The 21,818-nt window shown below is 38.8% G+C and overlaps 1 protein-coding gene and 1 pseudogene across 1 annotated transcript in view; both read left to right on the plus strand.

The window, feature by feature from the left end:
* Positions 1-1,317: 1,317 nt before the first annotated feature.
* The window catches only part of ABHD3 (abhydrolase domain containing 3, phospholipase), a 42,185-nt gene continuing 21,684 nt past the window's right edge, over positions 1,318-21,818 (plus strand). The window contains exons 1-4 of the mRNA XM_032859781.1: positions 1,318-1,613; positions 2,157-2,320; positions 3,441-3,623; positions 18,493-18,538. Coding sequence (XP_032715672.1) covers positions 1,452-1,613; positions 2,157-2,320; positions 3,441-3,623; positions 18,493-18,538 — 555 coding nt within the window. The 5' untranslated portion in view covers positions 1,318-1,451. The remainder of the gene's footprint in view (positions 1,614-2,156; positions 2,321-3,440; positions 3,624-18,492; positions 18,539-21,818) is intronic.
* LOC116868945 lies at positions 14,350-14,707 on the plus strand (annotated as a pseudogene).

Raw genomic sequence — 21,818 nt, forward strand, 5'->3', positions numbered from 1 at the left:
GAAGTATTTTATGGTATTTTCACTTTACACTAAAGCAAAATAAAATATATATGTATTTATTGGTAGGCAGGGCAGAAGGTGGGTGCAGGCAGTATAAAGAATGTTGCATGTACACTGTCAAGTATGGCAACCAGCATGTGTATTTGTGTTTTCTGGGTGTGCTCAGATGCAAGAACCAGTGAGTGAAAAAGAATTACATATGCTTAGGGCAAGACCAGTATGTACCTTATTTCATTTAGGTATCCCAAAGACTCTATGAAGTAGAAATTATTATTCTACATGTTAAAAACAAAAACAAAAACAGGCTCAGTGAAGGCAACGAAATTTTTCTGGGGGCTGGCAACCATCAAGTTACAGTGACCAAATCAAGGCCAAGGATGTTGCTCATTTCTGGCCCATCCCACTTTTCTATCACTAATTTCTATGATTAATTTACAATCCTGTGAAATTTTTCATAGTCTCTACGGCTTTACCTTTTTCTTTTGGCCTGTTTAAGTCTTGCCACTCTTGGTACCTCTAGGTGGGAGGAGTTCATAATAATATACTGCTAAATCTTCTAGCCCTTTTAAATGCCTCTATCTTCCGGTTTAGTCGTGTTGCCATAAATAAGCCTAGGAAAACCTACTTCATAAATGGTTTCTGGTCCGTACGTTCGTTAAGTAACTGTGGATTTCTGTAAGTCTTCAAGTTCAAAGCACAAAAGAAACACAAATAGGCTTTAAGAATTTTTGAATCCCCGTTCGTTTGCTTGATCTCCTTATTTATTTTTGGTAACCACTTCTCATTTAAGGCATACCTAAGGAACTAAAAGGATTCAGAGAGATTTAAAGTATGACTAGCCTCATTATTGAATGTTTTATAAAGTATCTTTTCTTTTTTGATAGTGTTCAGGGGAAACACAACTTTCTGAGGGATGGAGGATTTTTTCCCCCTAGGTAGCGCATTCTACTGACATATATTTGGCATTCACACCCCCCCAAAATTTTTTTTCCCGAGGGACCCTAAATCTCTAGTTTACAGTGTGAAACGAAACCCCCCGCCGTGCGGAATCGTTCAAGGTCACTGGAGCTGGTGCCCGGTCAGGGACCGGAATGCGCACTGCCAGGCCCATTTCCTTCTCCAAAGTCCGCGCTCGATCTCTGCCCACCTTTGGGGGTCACCCAGGATGGCTGCAACCTGACCGGCAGACCCGGTCCGCCCCCACTGTGGCAGCGCTTGGATCCGCGCCTCTGGAAGGTTCCTGAGTGGCTGACGGTGGGGGCGGCTCCGGGGAAGCTGGGGCGGAGCCCGCGGCGTCCAGCAGCGGTGCTACGCCTCCCGGGGCCGCTCGGCCGCGCCCGCTGGCGGAAGCTGCGCTCCGCCGGGCTAGAGACGCTCTGGTCCAGGGTCCCCGGCGGTGCGGTGGCCACTTTCGGTGGCTCGCCGGCCGACTGGCCTCCCACCGCAGGGCCATGCAGCGCTTAGCGATGGACCTGCGGATGCTCTCCAGGGAGCTCTTCCTCTACCTGGAGCACCAAGTCCGGGTTGGGTTCTTCGGCTCGGGAGTGGGCTTATCCCTGATCCTGGGCTTCAGCGTCGCTTACGCCTGCTATTACCTGAGCAGCATCGCCAAGGTGAGCCAGGGGTTGGCGCGGGCGCGGGGGCGGGGGCCGCGGGGAGCTTTCACGGGAGCGACCGCAGCCGGCCAAGCTGGAACTGTCGCCGCAGGCGCGTTTGGCAAGGGCGGTCCTGGAGGCGAGAGTGCTGCTGCTCCCAAGTTGTTGCCCTTTCCGGGCATCTGATGGACGCCCTTAAGAGCGCGGGCGGGAAAGGGGGCTCGCTCTTGTCCGCGTCCCTGGGGGTCCGGCCTGGGTCCTCGGACAGCAGCAAGGACCCGGCTGACCCAGGCGCTAGAGTACTGCCCCGTCACCATTCGCTAGCCTGGCAATGCTGTAGCACTTCTGAAAATGACTCCCTTAACTCTTGCTTTCCTCTCGAAGCGTTTGGTTAAATCACTCTTGAAGTCCGTTGTGACTGCGAATTCTTTGTGTCAGGCTTCCTGAAGGAGATGTAATCGGAGGCAGCGCGCGCGCGATGGGCCCGTCAGTTGTTTCTGGTTTGCGGTTGGCGGAAACTTTGTTCTGGACCCTTAACTATAATACTGGCTTTCCCCGCAGAAGCCCCAGTTAGTGACGGGGGGTGAGAGCTTCAGCCGCTTCCTCCAGAACCACTGTCCTGTGGTGACAGAAACGTACTACCCGACGGTCTGGTGCTGGGAGAGTCGAGGACAGACACTCTTGAGACCTTTCATCACTTCTAAGCCATCGGTGCAGTACAGGAAGTAAGTATATTTCCATTTGCCGTCATGTCTTCAAAACCACAGGGGTTTTTGTTTTGGGTTTTTTTGGGGGGGGGTGTTTTGTTTTGTTTTGTTTGCATACTCCCAGTCCTTGTTTAACCTTTGGCCAGTAAGCATTTAGAAAAGAAAGGGGATTGAAAAAGGAAGGTTTGTCCCCCCACCCCGCAAAACACACTCAGTTATAGGAAAATATTCAGGTATTATCTTTCACCGCGCGCGCGCATGTGTTTCTGTGTGTGTGTGTGCGCGCGCGCGCGTGTGCCTTGATGTAACCGGTTTATTTCTAGAGAAGTGTTTGAGGTTTACTTTTTTCCAGTTTGGCATGCATCTGGATCCTGAGAACCTGGATCCTTTGATGATATGTATCAATTCACTGATGCTGGGAGTGGGGATGGGGTGGAGAATGATGCCAATTAATTTGGATTTTGCATGATGGACTCCTATAAAAGGACTTTATGTTAATAAGCAAATGGGTTCTTGATGCTAATATCCCTGAGGTGTTAAAGATATGGTCCAGAATTTATCAGTAACCAGGAGATTTTGATAGTGTCTGATACTAATTTCCCTGAGTCATCTAGTCTTTCTCGAGCTCCTTTTGTTGCCTGGAACGTTCACTATTTGTTTGGGAAAATTCTTTTAAGTTCATAGACACAGTGTAAAAAGTACTTTAAAATATTTAAGAAGGAAATTTTATAATATACTCTGTGGGAAGACTGCATTATTGAGTCAAAGGGCCAGAGCAGTGATCAGATCAGCAATTTACTTATTCATAACTCCCTGATGAATTATTTGGGTGACCTCAATCAAATAGGGGTTAAAAGCTGGATATTTTAGAGTAATGAGGAAATGATTAAGATAAATATGTGAAGTACTTCTAGCTCATTTTTATATGCTGCCTTTTTGTGGTGTTGCTGGAAATACTTTATGGTACTAATCTCATATCATTCTTGTAATAAAGTGATATAAGTGTGTGTTAGTGAATGCTGTAAAAAAAGTTCTTTTCAGATAAAATCATGTCATATATGTATAAAATTAAGACACTAATATTAAAACATGACTTGAAACACTTAATGAGTGTTTCATTTCTTTTATTTCTTTCCAGTGAACTTATTAAAACTGCAGATGGAGGACAGATTTCGCTGGACTGGTTTGATAATTCTAACAGTAAATGTTATATGGATGCCACCACCAGACCTACTGTCTTATTGTTGCCTGGACTCACTGGAACAAGCAAGGAATCATATATCCTTCATATGATCCATCTTAGTGAAGAATTGGGATACAGGTACCAGTAAAAAATTTATTCCATTTTTCACATAATTTATCCTAAATGAAGCACAGATCTACCTGTATGTTTGTTTCAGAAATATTTGTTTTATTTTGCATGAATTAAACAATTCCGTAGATTATTATTTTTCTCTGCTTCCTCTTTTGCCTTTCTTTTTTCCCCCAGGAAGGTGCATAACTGAATCATCTCATAGGAAATAGCACTTAGCCTAGTAGACACTCAGCAGATTTTAGATGCATGAATCTAAAATCTGCTGAGTGTCTACTACTAATGAAATTAGTATCACCTAGGAATGGACATAGGACTCAGGTCTGAGATGCAGTAGGGCCCACTGAAAGGAGTGCTATGGAAAAATAGCCATTACAAACCCCTGAGAGAGTACATAGTGAAGCTCATATCTTATTCCATATTTGAGCCCTGAATCCACTAATCGTGTATCATTGGCTCAGATCTCAAATGTAGAAAATGTTCAGAATCAGGTTGTAGGTGAGCCTTATTTTTCCAAAAGTGATCCATGCCTCTTCTGTCCACCTGAGTTTACAGATACACTTAACTAATGTCCAGTCAATGATGACATAGTATTCTTTATTAACTTTACAAGTGACTTAGCAACTTTAAGGTTTAGTTTCAGCTCTAAAATCTTAAAGCAAAATCATTGTGAAAAGTACTGCTTTTTTGTATCTGTCTTTTATCACTGATGGTAATTATTATAATGGAACACTCTGAGTTGCATTTGAAGTGGAGTTGTATCTTTTGTTAAACTTGAAACACTGTGTGAAAAACCGATGTGGGGTTTATATTAATAAAATCATTTTTATGTAAATGGAGATATACTACAGGAACTAATTCAATTTTAACAAGTTAACTCTGATCTTTCATTTTGTCCATGAATTGACAGTCTCTCAGACATTTTGATAGATATTCCAGAGTTACTGTTCTTGGTGAAATTTGCACGAATAGCAGGAATTTGTCATTATTCCATGTTTAGCATCATCCAGTTAGATGTGAGGCTTGATTCCAATTTTTTGCTAAAATTTAGTCATGCTCAAAAAGTACAAATCATAAAGCCTTTTGTGCATATTTAAATTGAGGATTCTATACTTGGCCTGAGCTGCCTCCCAAGACTTAGAAGTGCTTTTAAAAACAATGTAGTTGAAACTCAAGGATTAAATTTCATAAGCCCTGGGTTGTGAGTACACAAGGCTTGTTTCCATCATTTGTAAAAATTGCCAAATTTTATGACTCTGGCTATCATTACACTGTGTTTCAAAGCGTTTGGAAGATTCTAGCTCCCCTGAGAGTTAAAATCTCTTCTGTTGATTCAGAAATGTTATGGAGAATATATAATATAAGGAAAGTTTTGTGCTAGATACTATGAGGAGATAAAAGAGTTGTGAGAAGTTGTCCTTGCCACAAGGAGCCTGTGAGAAGAGTAGGCTGGACAGGGTCACTGTCAGCTGCTTTGAAGACCCAACTTATTTGGGTCTCAATAACTCTAACAGTGAATTAGACTGGGCTTGAAAGTAGCAGAATACATGAATAAGCAATGATCTGTAAACTTTTCAGTGGCCTTTAGGACCATCCCGCCCTTTTTTTAACTATAAGGGATTACTGAATCTAAGTTGGAGAGGGTATATCAGTTAGCTTTGGCTGTATAACAAAGTATTCCAAAACTTAGTAGCTAAATACAACAACCATTCTGCTCACGATTCTGTGGGTTGGGAATTTGGGCAGAGCAAAGTTGGGTGGTTCTCCTGGTCCTGGCTGGAATTGTTCATGCATCTGAGGTCAGCAGCCAGAACAACTAACTCCATGCATGGGGGGCCTCAGCAGGGATGACTCATCTCAGCTCCAAGTGACCCCTCATCCATTATCAGGCTCACCCTAAGTCTGTTCATTTGGTGGCAGAGAGTTCCAAGAGTGCAAAAGTAAAAGCTACAAGCCTTCTTGAGGTTAAAGTTAAGAACTCTCATAACGTTGCTTTTGCCACATTCCAGTTCAAGCAAGTCACATGGTCAACCCAGAGTCAAAGAGTAGGGAAATAGACTCCACCTCTTGATAGGAAGGCAAGGCATAGACAGTAAGGCAATTCTGAAGACCACTGAAGTAAAAAAAGAAAAAAGAAAAAGATCTGGAACCTTGGCAGAAGGCTTGGGTTGAATCCTTTGAGGTTGTGTAATATGGGGGACAGCTACGTGGGATTTGGAACTGGGTCTGAGTTCAGATGTTGGAACTTCTACTTACTATATGACTTGGCAAATAATTTTTAACTTTACCAATCACAGCCTCTCACTTACTACAGACAGTTTAAATGAATTAACATATACAAAGTATTTGGTTTAGTGACCTGAACAAAGTAGGCCTTTAGGAATGTGTAGTCTTCCTTCCCAGACCTTTCATTCCCTGATCAGAATAGAATACTTTTTATAATTTAAAGAGCAAGTACAAACAAACCTACCTCTTGGAGGATATAAATATCTAGTTTCCTTATAGGAATGCTTAGATTGTATTATAATGTCTCTTAACACAGCATTGTTTCATAGGCAGTACAAATGCCTCAATACCTTGAGGGTGTATTTGCCTTCAAGCCCCAGTTACTATTGCGTAAAAGCTGAACATGTAGGGAGGGTCAGGTCATCAGGGAACTGTTGCTGGTTGGCTGCTGAGATATGACTTGGACATTAGAGCAATCTTAACTCCTGGCATGTGGATAAGTGAAACATAAGGGTTTACTATTGTTGCTGTTAAAAAAATTTGTTTTTCCTGTACCTGAAAGCTGACAAAGACACAGAACTTTTCTGTTAAGGTACACCAATTCAGCATTAATAGCGGATGGCATAGAAACTAAGCTGAAGTTTGTTTAAGATCATTGTGAGTAGCAGCTTTACCAGGAAGTCAAATTGAAATGAATGAGGAATACATGATCTACCTGCCTGTCTATCTTCGTTGGCTGAATACAGTATGTACTCCCTGGAAAAACCTGCCCCTGAGGGGAGAAGAGAATTGCTGAGCCAGCCAGCCCCAGTCATCCTTCCAAATTTTATCAGTCTGATAAGGCCTCCATCTCCTGGAGAATGAGTAAAGTCAGAAAGGCCAGAAGGCTAGGAATGTGTTTAGAGAGGAGCTTCCATCATAGAAATCAGAGGACTGGAGAAAAAGTTACACCCTAATGATTGATAAAGTAGTTAGAAATCTTATCTATTCATTCAAGATTTGCTTTAAAAAAAAATCTCTGTTAAGTAACACCACCTAATAGATATTAATTTTTGTATCTGAGTATTATTGGTTTTCTTAAATCTTTTTTCCCATGACCTGAATTAATTTTTAGCACTACAACTAAAAAGAGGGAGAAAAACCAACTCTGAGAACATCCAAATCATCTTCTACTTTGACCTCTTTTATTGAGAGCCTTCATCTACTATTTTGTGCTACCCCCAACTAGTATTAAAAAGAGTGAACATTCCAGAATTATGTAATAAATCCATTGAAATCTAGGTCAGTCATTAAGTATTTTTATCAGAATCTATATTCCCAAAGAACATCCAGTCTAGCTGAAGTGACAAAGAGTATGCATTTGTAGGGAAGAAATGCATTAGAGAGAACCAGGACTGGCTACAAGTAACAGAAAACTCAAAATAACAGTAACTTTAAAAAGAAGTTAGACCAGGGCTCTATAGTAACAGGAAGTGCTGCATCATAACCCATGGCTGCTCTAGCTCCAGCTATTACATCTGCATTCGAACATCCAAGAAGGAGAAAAAAGACCAGAGACTGCACTATCTTTAAGCATGCTTTCTAGCAGCGGTGCACACCACTTTTGCTTCTACCATATTGGCCAGCTCTTCCTCAGCCTCAAGAGAGCCTTGAAAGTGAAAACTTTATTTTGGGCAGACACATACTCAAGTGAAATTGGGAGACTCTCTATGGCCGAGAAATAAGAGGAAGATGGATCCTGGGAGATAACTGGCAGTCTGTAGCACGGAGTGGTCAGTGTTACAAGTGCCAGGATTCTGGAATATCGGACACCAAGTGAGACATTTTATGGAGGGAAGGAACAGGTCAGCGATGCCAGCGGCAAGAGAAAGGGCAAGGAGAATGAAGACAGATAAAGCAAAATCGGAGAAGATTCAGCAGCGCAATGAGGAAGAAAGCCCAACTGCTGAGGGCTCTGATGACCTCAGGAGATAAGAGCAGGGGTGGATCACCCATCTTGTAAGTTTGACAGAGGAAGGAGGGAAACAGGAGAGGGATTCAAAAAGAACAGAAGGAGGAATGGGGGTATTTTTCAAGATGTGGGTGTTTGCTTCCAGAAACTTCTTTCTTACCACATTTCTAAAACCACTTACAGAAAGCATGGACCTTTAAATGTGGTTGACAGGATTAAGAACTTCTGTCTTTTGCTGCAGTGCCCAGCTATCTGTAGCAAGGATGCTGTTGTCCAACATTTAGTGCTGGAGAGAAACTGGAAGTGAGAGATGATTTTAAAAGTAGTTTTCAATGTTCCTTTGCTTTCCAGTTTGGAGTTTGGACTTGTGCATTTTGTATTTTGGACGAGTATCACCAGTAGATACAAAGCTTTAGGTGACGCTTAACTTTTCCTGCAGTATCAGAAGGGCACTCAGACGTCAGCTACCCACTTTTCCTGAGGGAGGAAGGAAGGGGAGGCAGTGGAACAAAAGGGCGAGTTCTGACCACTCCCCAGTCTAAAAGCAGTATCTTAGGTAAGAAGTCGCTGTAAATTAACACCGGATGTGTGTATCTAAAAGTATTTTTTAATCATTTTGTTGTTGTTGTTAAAACAATTTGGCTTTTAACGTTTTAAGAATGAGTTCAGTTAACTGATTATTCATTAGACTGGCTAGATGACATGATGCATACTAGAAAGCACTCGGTAAAGAGCACAGCTTATTTAATGGTATTTCTGGAAAAAAAAAGTTATGGTGGATACTCGCAAGCGGTCTTATTCCCTAGGGAACTAGTTGTTAGACATTCCATTATAAAATGATAGCTCAATTAACAAAGTTTCAGAGACTGAGCTTTTTTTTTTTTTTTTTTTTAAACAGAGCTGACACTCAAAAGGTACTCTGTGTTCAGAGCACTGGTCTTCTTTGGAAAAAGAGACATTAATGTTACTAGCTTAGATAGCCCAGGGCCATAGAGTGAGAAGGTGAAATGGATTATTGAGTCAGGTCTGCTTGGATTCAATTCCTGTTATACATTTCTGTTTCCACAGACAAATTATTCAATCGTTCTGTACCTCCATTTTCTCCTCTGTAAAGATCACTCGCTATACCTCATAGGACGGCAAGGATTTTATATATATGTGTGTGTATATATATATATATATAGAGAGAGAGAGAGAGAGAATGTTGTGACTCTGGAATAATCCCTATTGGTTCATAATATTAACTTAGAACACTTTTGTTATTTTTTTTAAAAGATTTTATTTATTTATTTGACAGAGAAAGAGAGAGATCACAAGTAGGCAGAGAGGCAGGGGGAAGCGGGCTCTCTGCTGAGCAGAGAGCCTGATGTGGGGCTCAATCCCAGGACCCTGAGATCATGACCTGAACCAAAGGCAGAGGCTTAACCCACTGAGCCACCCAGGCACCCCTTGAACACTTTTGTTACTAAGTGGGGTTTTCTTTAAGCTAGTTTAACTAGTTCTTTAGACAGAATCTACAGAAATATCAAAGAGACCCAGTTAGAATTCAAATGAGTAAGATAAATTTGAGGACATCAGAAACCAACATATACTCATATGTTAGGGAAAATGGGAGGGCTAATAGGGGGAAAAATTCTAATAAAATGTTATAAGAGATTCCTGAAAGAGAACTTAGTGTTAGTTGTATAAGGTGTTCAGCTTCTAGGGGCGCCTGGGTGGCTCAGTGGGTTAAGCCGCTGCCTTTGGCTCAGGTCATGATCCCAGGGTCCTGGGATCGAGTCCCGCATCGGGCTCTCTGCTCAGCAGGGAGCCTGCTTCCCTCCCTCTCTCTGCCTGCCTCTCTGTCTACTTGTGATCTCTCTCTGTCAAATAAATAAATAAAATCTTTAAAAAAAAAAAAAAGGTGTTCAGCTTCTTCACATGAGGGATAACTTTAACCCCTTTTTCTCCTTGTGGCTACTGGTTTTAAAATGCTATGCCCAAATAAAATGAATTGCATTCTTTATTAACTTATTGATCTTTAATTTTTTAATTCACAGGGCCATTCAGAACTTATGATCAGCAAAAGATAACCAGAATTGCTATTTTGGTTAACTCTAATTAAATTTATCTTTATATAGTACTTGCCACACAATAGGCCCCATATCAGGTGCTATACTTAGATTGTCTTATTTCATATGGACCTAATTCCAAGAGATATATTATTATGCTCATTTTACCACCAAAAGCAAAACTACAGTGTTCATAATTTACCAAAGTTAGACAGTTAATGTATGACAAGGTTAAGATTGAACTATACAGCCTTGTTACAGATAAATGTATGACTTTTTTTAGGTTCTTTGAAATGTCAATCATTCTTCAAAACTCTCCTTTACTTGGTATCTCAGATTCTTGGCTTTGGAGAACTAGCTCCTCAAATCCCATGATTATTGTCTATTGGAATAATGTAGACCTGTAGCATCACAGGACTCTTTCTTCAGAGAAATTCAAGACATGACAGGCAAATAAGTCTTGTTTTCTACTCAGGGAATAGATTTTATAGGGAAAGTGTTGAAACAAGAAAATGAGGCTCTTGAACTATGAATTATGTTTCACTGTTCTCCATTACTATGTGATGATCAGGAGTTGGGTGTGTCATACAGTCAATAAACTATTCTGGTTAATTATTGTGTTTGATTTTTGATGCTTTACATTCTAGAAAAAGGAATAGGAGTTATATTAATCTGTTTTAATATATTTATGACATTAGTGAGGTTGGAAATGTTCAAGTATTATCATTTTTTTAAAAAGAATATGTATTATGCTATTGGATGTAGTGTTGTGTAAATGTAAATTAGGGTAGGATATTTGATAGTGTTAATCAGACTTTATACCTTTACTTTTTTTTTGTCTTATTAACAGAAGGATATTGAAACCAGCTATGATTGTGGATTTTCTGTTTCTCCATTAATTCTGTCAATTTGTACTTCATGTATTTGGAAGCTCTATTACTAGTCTTATGTATATTTGTGATTTTTGGTCTTCTTATAATTTAACTCTTTTACCATTATGAAATGTCTTTCTCTGGTTGTGATGTCTATCTGCTATTACTGTAGCCACTCTAGCCTTCTTATACTTACTGTTTACATGATTTTTTTTCATACTTTAACCTTCAAAGTATGAGTCTTTATATTTAAAATATATTGCTTGTAGATAGCATATAGTTGGGTCTTGCTTTTTTATCCAGTCTGGCAATTTCTTTATTTTAACTGGATTTTTTAGTTCATTTACATTTAATATAACTGTTGATATGGTGGATATAGACTTACCATTTTCGTGTCTGATTTTGTTGTTGTTGTTGTTCCTTTATTCCCCTACCACTTCTCTTTCTCTTTTTGAGACTCTGAGTTTTTTGTCTTTTTATCAACCTTGGAGAAAATTTTGCTATTATTCATTCAGATATTTTTCTGCTCCATTCTTTCTTCTCCTCTGGGACTGCAATTACATACATATGTGTTAGAACTTTTGATAATGTACCACAAAACACTGAGGTTCTATTCATTTTTTTCAATCTTTAGTTCTCTCATCTTTACATTGGAACTGTAATTTGCAAGTCAAGTGAATTTTTTCTTCATATATTGTATTTTTCTGACTTAGAACTTCCATTTTTTAAAAAGATCTATTTTGGCAGAGAGGGAACACAAGCTGGGAGAGTGGGAGAGGGAGAAGCGGGCTTCCCATAGAGCAGGGAGCCTGGTGCAGGGCTCGATCCCAGGACCCTGGGATCACAACCCGAGCCGAAGGCAGAAGCTTAACAACTGAGCCAACCCAGGCACCCCTAGAACTTCCATTTTTTAGTAGGTTTTATTCCTCTGCTGAGATTTCCTGTTTTTTTTTTTAAATTCATTACATGCTTGGGCACCTGGGTGGCTCAGTGGGTTAAGCTGCTGCCTTCGGCTCAGGTCATGATCCCAGGGTCCTGGGATCAAGCCCTGCACTGGGCTTTCCGCTCAGTGGGGAACCTGCTTCCCCCGCTCTCTCTCTGGCTGCCTCTCTGCCTACTTGTGATCTCTGTCTGTCAAATAAATAAATAAAATTGTAAAAAAAAATAAATACACTACATGCTTATTTTCCTTTCTGTCCTTTAGCATAGTTATTATAGCTGCTTTAAATCCTCATCTACTGGGATGCCTGGGTGGCTCAGTGGGTTGAGCTGCTGCCTTCAGCTCAGGTCATGATCCCGGCATCCTGGGATCAAGTCCCGCATCGGGCTCCTTGCTTGGTGGGGAGCCTGCTTCTCTCTCCGCCTCTGCCTGCTTGTATGCTCTCTCTCTCTCTCTCTGACAAATGAATAAATAAAATCTTTAAAAAATAAAAAATAAATAAAAAAATAAATCCTCATCTACTAATTCTAACATGTGGACATCTCAGGGTCACTTATATTGACTATCTTACCTTTTGAGTATGGGCATGTATACCTGTTTCTTCATGATCTAGTAATTTTGGGTTGTGTTGTAGACATTTAAATAATCCATTATTGAGACTCAGGATTCTGTTATAGTTTTCCAAAGAGAACTGATTTTTGTTTGTCTTATCGGACAGATAATATGACTAAACTCAAACTTGAAACTCTTTCTTCTCAGTGGTAGACAGCAGCTGAAAGCTTTTCAGTTTTTTATCCTTAATTTGACTGTTTGGAGCCTCATATCTGTATAGATAAAAGCGTAGCCAGAGCTGTGGGCTTAGTTTTCACCCAGAATTTAGGACTCTCCTTCTGTGTCTCTCTCTTTTCTGAAAATTTCCTTTATTTCCTAACTGCTATAGTTGTACCAAACTCTGTTTTCTGGTTTCTGAAGCCCATGAAATAACATTTCTATTTGACATTTATCCATCACTGAATAATACTGGTGCCTCCCCTCAGGCAAAAGGCTATAAAAAGAGGAGAACTTCACCCAATGCCATTTTTTTCTTTCAAGTGTCAACTCTCATTTATTTTCTATCTGCTTTGGTCATTCTCCATTGCCTTTAAAATTTACCAAGACCTTTTAGATGCTATTCTTTGGAAGGATTGGCCTAATAGGATCTACTTAGACATTTCTGGAAGTATAACCTCCCTGTCATCTTTTCTTAACCTGGCATTCAGAACCCTGTGCCTGTTTTGGTTCTAACCTATTTTTTTTTTTTTCCATCCTTACTTCCTATCATTGTACTCTGTGTAGCCATGTTTCTGCTAAGATGATCTACTATCTCATCCCTTAGAAAATTTTATACATCCCTGATTTACATCTTTGCTTACATTGCTCCCTCTAACCCATATTATATCCCACACTTTCCTTCTTAAATCTTTACCATTTTCCAAGTCTCAGCATAATACCTATCTGGTTTTTTCCATGAATTCTTTCCTAATCAATTTTGCTCAATCTGACCTCACAAGGCTTTATTATCTACACCATTAACTGGACATTGAATTGTACACTGCCTTATAATATTACATTTATTGTAGTCACTTAACTGAAAACATGATGCATTCCTTTTCAACCTAGCAAGATTATACTCTCTTTGAGGCCAAGAGCCTTATATTTATATTTCATTTTTCTCCTACAAGCTCTAACTCAATCTTCAGTTCAGTAAATAGTCTGTTTAATAAATTTTTGAATGAATAGGTTATTTCAATATTAATATTTATGTAAAGTGCCTAGAACATGATCTGGCACATAGCAAAAAATAATCAAGGTTATCTATTGTTATCATTATTATTATCTGAAATCAGCATAATAACATAGGAATGTTCCTCTTACTCCACCCTCTGATTATTATTTCTGTTCTTAGATTCAAAGACTTTTGGAATCTTAGAGCTAGAAATTACTTAAGGTCATCTGATAAAATGTCTTTATCCTGGCAGATCACTGGACTTAAGTAGATTCAAGGCTATCTGCCCATCTCACTGTGATAGAGGTTTTCAATCAAGGAGGCTATAGACTACAGCTCCTAAATGTCCCATGCACTAAAGGTTGAGAAATCCTGTGCTACAGTAGCTCTATGCCTTTTATTTAACCTTCCTTAAGGAAGACTTAACCTGCTTTACTGGTTAACATGTTCTGTTGTGACAGAGTTCTTAATACCAGATTTATTTTTTATTTGGTATTTCTTTATTTATATTTTCCCGTTTTGAGAAGAACATTTAAATAGCTAAAATATATAGGAAAAATAAGTTTTGCCGAACAATTTTTGTTATGTTTTATAACTTTAAAAATCGTTTGGGAGAGCTTAGGGAGTGGTATGTACAGCTTGTGAGTGGCTATCTTTGTTTTGCACATGACCAAAGAGTGATTTAAAAATGGATGACATAGGGGCACCTGGTGCCTCAGTTGCTTAAGTGTTCAACTCGTGATTTCAGCTCAGGCCATGATCTCAGGGTCATGAGATCAAGTCCCACATTGAGCTCAGTGCTCAGCAGGGAGTCTGCCTGGGATTCTTTCCCTCTCCTTCTCCCTCTCCCTCTGCCCCACCCCTGCTCATTCATTCTCTCTCTTCTCTCTCTCAAATAAATAAATAAATATTTTAAAAAATAAAATAAAAATGGGTGATCTTGAGAAGGGCAAGACTTTGGTTCAGAAATATGCCCAGTGTCATACCATGGAAAAAAGAGGCAAGCACTAAACTGGGCCAAATCTCCATGGTTTATTTGGGCAAAAGGCAAGTCAGGCCCTTAGATTTTCTTACACAGATGCCAATAATAAAGGCATCACCTGGGGAGAGGAGGCTCTGATGGAGTATTTGGAGAATCCCAAGAAGTACATCCCTGGAGCAAAAATGATCTTCACTGGCATTAAGAAGACAAGGAAAAGAGCAGACTTGATAGCTTATCTCAAAAAAGCTACTAAGGAGTAATGGTTGGCCATTGCCTTATTTATTACAAAACAAAAATGTCTCATGGCTTTTTTATGTGTACATATTTAAATTGATCTCATACACCAGAATCCAGATCATGAATAGCTGACAGACTATTTCTTTTGGACAGTCCTGATTGAAATAAGATTGGCTTGTGGCTAAATGAATATGATCAGCTTTTTGAACTTTGATAGTAATTCTGGTTCAGCAAGTGCTGTCACTGTTTTACCCTTCTAAAAATATGATTGGAGTTTATTAATAATGTGCAGCTTTTCACAGATATAGTAAATGCCATCTCTAAATTTATATGAAATTTGTTTTATATTAGGTTTATATAACTGGTTGTATTAATGTATTCAAATACTAAGGAAATCCCTTCACTGTCTCATAGAACAGTAAGACTCAGCTGTTTCATGTCATGTCCATTAGCATGTTGAAATCAAGGGCTGAAGATAAGCTGGCAATGTCCACTTTATCTTTTTGGTCTTAACTATGCCAACTTATGGGGCACCTGGGTGTCTCAGTCAGTTAAGCGTCTGCCTTCAGCTCAGGTCATGATCCCAGGATCCTGGGATGGAGCCTCACATCAGGCTCCCTGCTCAGTGGGAAGTCGGCTTTTCCCTCTCCCATTCCCACTGCTTGTGTTCCAGTTCTTGCTAATCTCTTTCTTTGTCAAATGAATTAAAGAAATATTTAAAAAATATTATGGCAATTTAATTAAAATTCCCTGCATTTAAATGTTGCCTTTTGCTTAATGAAAGGCATTTTAGTGTGGTTTATGTAAAATATTAAACAAAGAATCTTTAACACTTCTCACATTTTGTAGATGATCTGTAAGGTCAGATGCTTTTAAGATTCGGTGTGATGATATAGGAGCAGACTTGGCTTGTTGAATTCTTTACTAAGTCAGACTAAGTTATAATTCAAGATTGTCTTCTAAACAGCTATTCAAAAACATAACTGTGGAATTACCATATTTGTATGATTGGTAATGGTGCTTTTACCAACTCATTAGAAGGGTTAAAGTAGAGGAGATACATCAGCAGCACAAATTTTAAATTACATGATAAGGCTTAAGATAATTAAAGACAAAATCACAGATCAAAAATATTGGAGAAATTATAAAAATTATTTGGAGAGAGATATTATAAAGTTAACAGAGGCTTATCAAATGTCCTGGTAATAGCAGTTGTACAACCAGGTCTTTAAGCTTTATATGTAGTATTCCCTGATGATTGTCAGGGCAGAAAAGGGGTTAGACGAAAGAAGCTGATTACTTGTCACCAACTGGAATGGGAGAAAGAGACAGAATGGCAGCCATCATTCTACCTTCTTCTGTAGCTGCTTTTCTCCATTCTTCCTCATCTCTCTGCCCAATTTCCAAAGCTAGAAGTCTGTACAGTGATGACAGCTAGTGATTGAATATCATTAGGAGCAAAGGTCTATGGAGAGGTCAGTACATTTCCTCCTCTAGCTAGAGATAGCAGAGCTGTGATCTACTTTTCAAAGTTGCCTAAAGGGAAGTACAAATATCCCGGTCTGAGTTGGGGAGAAAATCCCAGAGGTACAGCCTGCTTTTTCATGAGTTTGCAGATCATCATTTTCTTTGCGCTTACTTGTTCTGTTCCCTTCTCTCTGTGGCAGTCACATGATGACATCTTGCCTCAGAAACCATTTTTATCCTTACTTAGTGTTTGCTCTCTAAAGGTGGTTCTTTTCTGGATGACTGGGAGCTTCAAGGTTCAAGGGCATAAGTAACGTTAGCCCCAATTCTTGTATAACCTAGGTGCTTATGCAAGTAAGTACATGTGGCTTACTTAAATCTTATTTATGTTTAGTCTCTCTTGCCATTCTTTTTTTTTTTTTTTTTAAGGATTTTAGTTTTAAGTAATCTCTACACCCAGTGTGAGGCTGGTTCACACAACCCCAAGATCAAGAGTTGCACACTCTACCAACTGAGCCAGCCAGATGGCCCCTGTCGTGCCATTCTTTGAGGCAAGTAAAGATTAAGGACTGATCCTACTCCCAACTTTTCTGCTTGTTTTCAGAGTATATTTAAAATATTTCTCTAACTAGTCAAGAAAATGTAGTGTTTCTAGCTTTTTCTCAAATCAGATTTCTGAATTTTTTTTTAAATTTTAAATATTTTTTTTATTTGAAGGAGAGAGGGAGAGTGAGCTCGAGAGGGAGAGAGAGAGAGAGAGAGAGGATGCATCAGCGGGAAGAGAGGCAGAGGGAGACGGAGAAGCAGACTCCTTCCTGGGCAGGGAGCCTGGATTCCAGGACTCTGGGATCATGACCTGAGCTGAAGGCAGATGCTCAATCAACTGAACCACTCAGATGCCTCTGATTTCAGATATTTTATATTTTTTAAAGATCTTATTTATTTATTTGACAGACAGAGATCACAAGTAGGCAGAGAGGCAGGCAAAGAGAGGAAGGGAAGCAGACTCCCCGCTGAGCAGAGAGCCCTATGCGGGGCTCGATCCCAGAACCCTGGGATCACAACCTGAGCCAAAGGCAGAGGCTTTAACCCACTGAGCCACCCAGGTGCCCCTGATTTCAGATATTTTAAACATTTCCTTTTTTTTTTTTTTTTCCAGTTGGGCCTAATAAAATTCTTCAGATGAAAGAGAGGATTCCTTCACAGAAACATAGCCTGAGCATCACATTGAAACCTAACCTCTCCCCCACTGTAAGAGTTAGCTGTGAATGTTGTGTAGGGCAGTCGGAACGCATACAGTGATCAGCAACACCCTGAAAGAAGGGAATTAGAACCCTAGGTGGCCTTGATTGATTAGATAAGTATACAGACAAAAACAAAATGAATTTTAATCAACATGAATATGGAGTCACTCAATCAAAGAGAATCCTATAGACAGGAGTTGGGATTTGGTTTGAGGATGGCGAAAAATTCATATCTGAGGTTCTGGTTGACTGAAAGTTAAATGAGAATTAAATAATTTAAATGCAGAATGACATATTAAGGCTACAATGTCACTATGATTACCATTGCTACTAATAGCTAACTTTCCTGTATACTTACCATGAGCCAACACTGCTCTAAGACCTTTGCATATGACCATTGATCCAGGAGAGGCAAACAAGATTATAGGAAGCACAGTTTGTCTTTCCTCCCCGAGGTCAACTGAACACCAAACAGTAGCATAGTGGGGGCTCTTCCTACCAGCTCAGATGCCAGGTTCTTGCAGCTGTACCTGTGGTAATGTTTTCACCACAGGTGAAGTTCTAGTCTCTGTTTGTCAAGTCTTGAGGGAATAATAGCTGTTTCTTAGAATAGGAATAGATACTTATTAATGTTACAAATAGAATAGGTAGAGAACTTTTTTTTTCTAGTATGAGGCAAAAACATTTAAATGTGACTTCTACTGGGGTACTTGGCTGGCTCAGTGGGGGGAACATATGACTCTTGAGCTTGGAGTCCTGAGCTCGAGCCCCATGATGGATGTAGAGATTAGTTAAATAAATAAATAATAAATTTGACTTATATTTAGATTTGTTTTAATAACATTTATTGGAGGCCTACACATATGGATAGGAATAAGTTGTAAAAATTCTGCTTTTCATAGGAAAATTCAACGTCACTTCAATATACAATTTCCCGATTTGAACTTACATATTGAAGTTAGAAAAATGGATATATATTTTAGTGCATTTACATGAAATTGTAAAACATTCTCATGTCTGTGGAACAGATCTTTACAAATCTTTTAGTAACCTAAAACAATGCCACTAAGATGATTTTAATATGTATTATTGTGAGCAAGAATCGTGTGTAAAAATAACAAACATTACTTTCCTGGTTTTTAGATGTGTGGTTTTTAACAACAGAGGAGTGGCAGGGGAGAATCTCTTGGTAAGTAAATTTAAATTAATGACAACAGCTTACTGTTTAGAAGAATTATTTCTAGTTTTATAATGAAAAGCACATTCTTTATTAAAAATAACTGTATACAATACAAGTTCACTGTGGAAAAATACAGAGAAGCAACAACAAGAAGAGGAAATTTATAAGACTTACAATTATATAGTCAGGGGACTCCCCTTAGTCTATGTTTATCCAGATTGTACATCATAAGTAAAATATATGTAATGTATTTCTATTTTTATAGAAGCTAAAGTTCTATCTTATGACTTTCATACTATATTTTAACATCAATAATTATTTATCTATGTTATTTTTAAAGCGAAACACACTTACTTTATTCATTAACTGGTACAAAACAAATTAACCAGTATGGTGATAACTTTGTTTTCACTTAAGAAATTTACTTTTGTCATGAAACAGATTGACTGTATGTTATATGCCTATTTGCCAGCCAAAGTTTACACAGGGGAAATATTATTTAAATCTTTTCATTTGCTTAGCATTTTTTTTTCTCTAAAAATTCACTGAAAGTTTTTGGAAGATTTTCAACTGTTAATCCCTTACTACTCCAATAAGTGAAAGACAATTCCACCAGAATTGAAAGAAACCTTTTTTTTTTTTAATTTTGAGGCATTAATAGAGAATGATATTAAAACTATAAATAATGAAGTCATGCTGGAAATAAAAAAGTATAATCTGTTGCTAATGTCAGTACTTTATGAGAGCTTGGGGGAAAAAGAGCTCTTGTACTTTGCTTTACAGGGACTTGGGTCCTGGAGGGAATCAGGATCAATATGATTTCAAAAACTAAAGTTATAAAATGTTTATATTCTTTCTCAAGATCCTCACAATAAACAGTTTGATGTGAAGGTTCACATTTCCTTGTTTAGTCCAGCCCTTTAGAAGTTTGTGAACAAATGGCAGGTGCTCTTAAAGGGAAAGATTTGAATTTGTCAGTGACCCTGGACCCATGAAGTAATTTTTTAGCAGCTCTTGTCTGCTGTGTCTCCTTCGGTGCTTCCAGGGTACAAAAATGGGGAGGACATGGTCTGAGACTCTCAAGAAAATAATAGTCCGATAGGTCTCATAAAGTGAGGGACAAAGATCTGTTCATTCAGCAAAGCTGTGTTGTCTGCCTGTTAAATTAGGCACTAGACAAGGCGATATGGTGGGGAGTATACACGATATTAGATGCAACATTAACCCTTAGGAGCTTTCATTTAAGTTGCAGGACAGAGTTCAGATGCTTGAAAATATATGCAGTACAGGGCTAAATGTAATTGTAGGGGATGTATAAAGATGGTTGAGCATAAAGAGAGGGCATAACGAACTGTTTGGGGGAGGTGAGAGAACATCGTAGTGGAGGTAAGTTTCAGTTGGATCTTGAAGGCTGTGGTATTGAACCAAGAGGGAATAGAAAGGCTTTCTCAGCATAAAGAGTGAGATAGGTAAAAACATGTACTTACTGGTAGAGGAATGATGATGATGATTTTATCTTAGGTTTACTGAGTCCTTAGAATATATCAGTTATGTCTTTTTGTACTTAATGTTCAACCATAGTAACAACACAATGATTTAGTTAAGCATAGCCATCAACATCCCCATTTACCAGCTGAAAAAAAGTGAGGCACAAGAAGATTAAGAACATGTCCTAACCAGGAAATGCAGAACCAGGATTCAGACCCATGTAGTCTGTGTGCTTATGGTCTTGACCATTATGTCATACTCCCTCTCATCCAGGAATTCTTCTAGAGGGGTTGGGCCGAATTTTGAAGAGTCATGTGTAGACCAAGGAACTTACTATCAAAGCATTGACCTTTTAACTTTTTTTTCCAGCTTTATGGAGGTATAATTGACATATAAAATAATCTGATCATGTCCCTGTTTTAGAGAGAGAACCATGACAGAAGTATGTAGAAAAGAAGGGAGGGGAAGGAGAACTATGGCAGGAGTATGTAGAAAAGAGATGGAAGGGAAGGAATCTGGAGGCTGGGAGGCCAGTTGGAAAGCAGTTACTATAGATGTACCCAGAGTTTAAAAACAGAGGTAGGAGGGAGAAAGAGGAGAGAACAAAAATGAAGGTTATTGACAGGGCAGAAAGAATACTAATTGTATTGTAGGAAGCAGAGAGGAAATTCTGGGTTGACATTTCTAGCTTGGCAAATCCCATTCTTTGCTGAAATGGGAAATTTAAGAACACTGACAGTATTTTTGGTGTAAAAAAAAAATCTAGTTTCAGATTTTTAGGTGCTTTGAGATCATCCAGGTGGAAATTTCTAATACAGCTGGATATAGTAGATGGGGCCTCAGGAGAGATGTACAAACTACAGAAAGAAACAGATTGTTGGTGCACAAGTAGTCAAGATTGCTTAGGGATGGTTTGAACAGCAAAAGGGGGAGGTCTATGGATAGAATCTTAGAACACAGCAAATAGGAAGGAGGAGAGAAAAGGAAGAGCAAGAAGCTTGAAAACCTTCTACCCTTTGCATTTAAAGGTAATTGGAAATTTACTTTGAAAGAATGCAACAAACCCATTAACTTTTACCCATCACATTAATTGGTTTTTTGAAAAATCTCCAAGAATACCTCAAGTTCTTACAGAGGGATAGTATCTAGGTAAACATTTTTAACTTTTTATTTTTTTAAAGATATTTATTTATTTATTTATTTATTCATTCATTTATTTATTTATTTATTTATTTATTTATTTAACAGACAGAGATCACAAGTAGGCAGAGAGGCAGGCAGAGAGAGGAGAAAGCAGGCTCCCTGTCAAGCAGAGAGCCCGATGCGGGGCTCGATCCCAGGACCCTGGGAGCATGACCTGAGCTGAAGGCAGAGGCTTTAACCCACTGAGACACCCAGGTGCCCCTTAACTTTTTATTTTATAAAACGTCTATTTTATGTTAAATAATATAGAGTTCTAAGCAAGAGGGTAAGAGCAGCTTGGTCTCTGGAGTCATACACAGAGCACTGGGTTGAATCCAATGAACTAATACCTCCAGCAATTATCTGTATCACAAAGATTAATGTAATCTAATTTTAAAAAGAATAAAGATGTAAAATGGCCAAAATGTAATTACAATTATATGCTTTAAAATAACCGCTTTAAAAGAGAAATTTAAGGGAATAAATTAATTATAATTTAATATATACTTCTTGTGCTCTAATAGATCACAAAAATGAGATGCCAATATTGATTATTAGAGCTATCTTTGATATTTAGCTCCCTTGATAATCCTTCTTTCTTCTGCCCTTAGAGCCGTGA

The sequence above is a fragment of the Lontra canadensis genome, unplaced genomic scaffold (genome assembly GCF_010015895.1).
Source record: "Lontra canadensis isolate GAN:19392208 unplaced genomic scaffold, GSC_riverotter_1.0 scaffold17, whole genome shotgun sequence".
NCBI lineage: Eukaryota > Metazoa > Chordata > Mammalia > Carnivora > Mustelidae > Lontra > Lontra canadensis.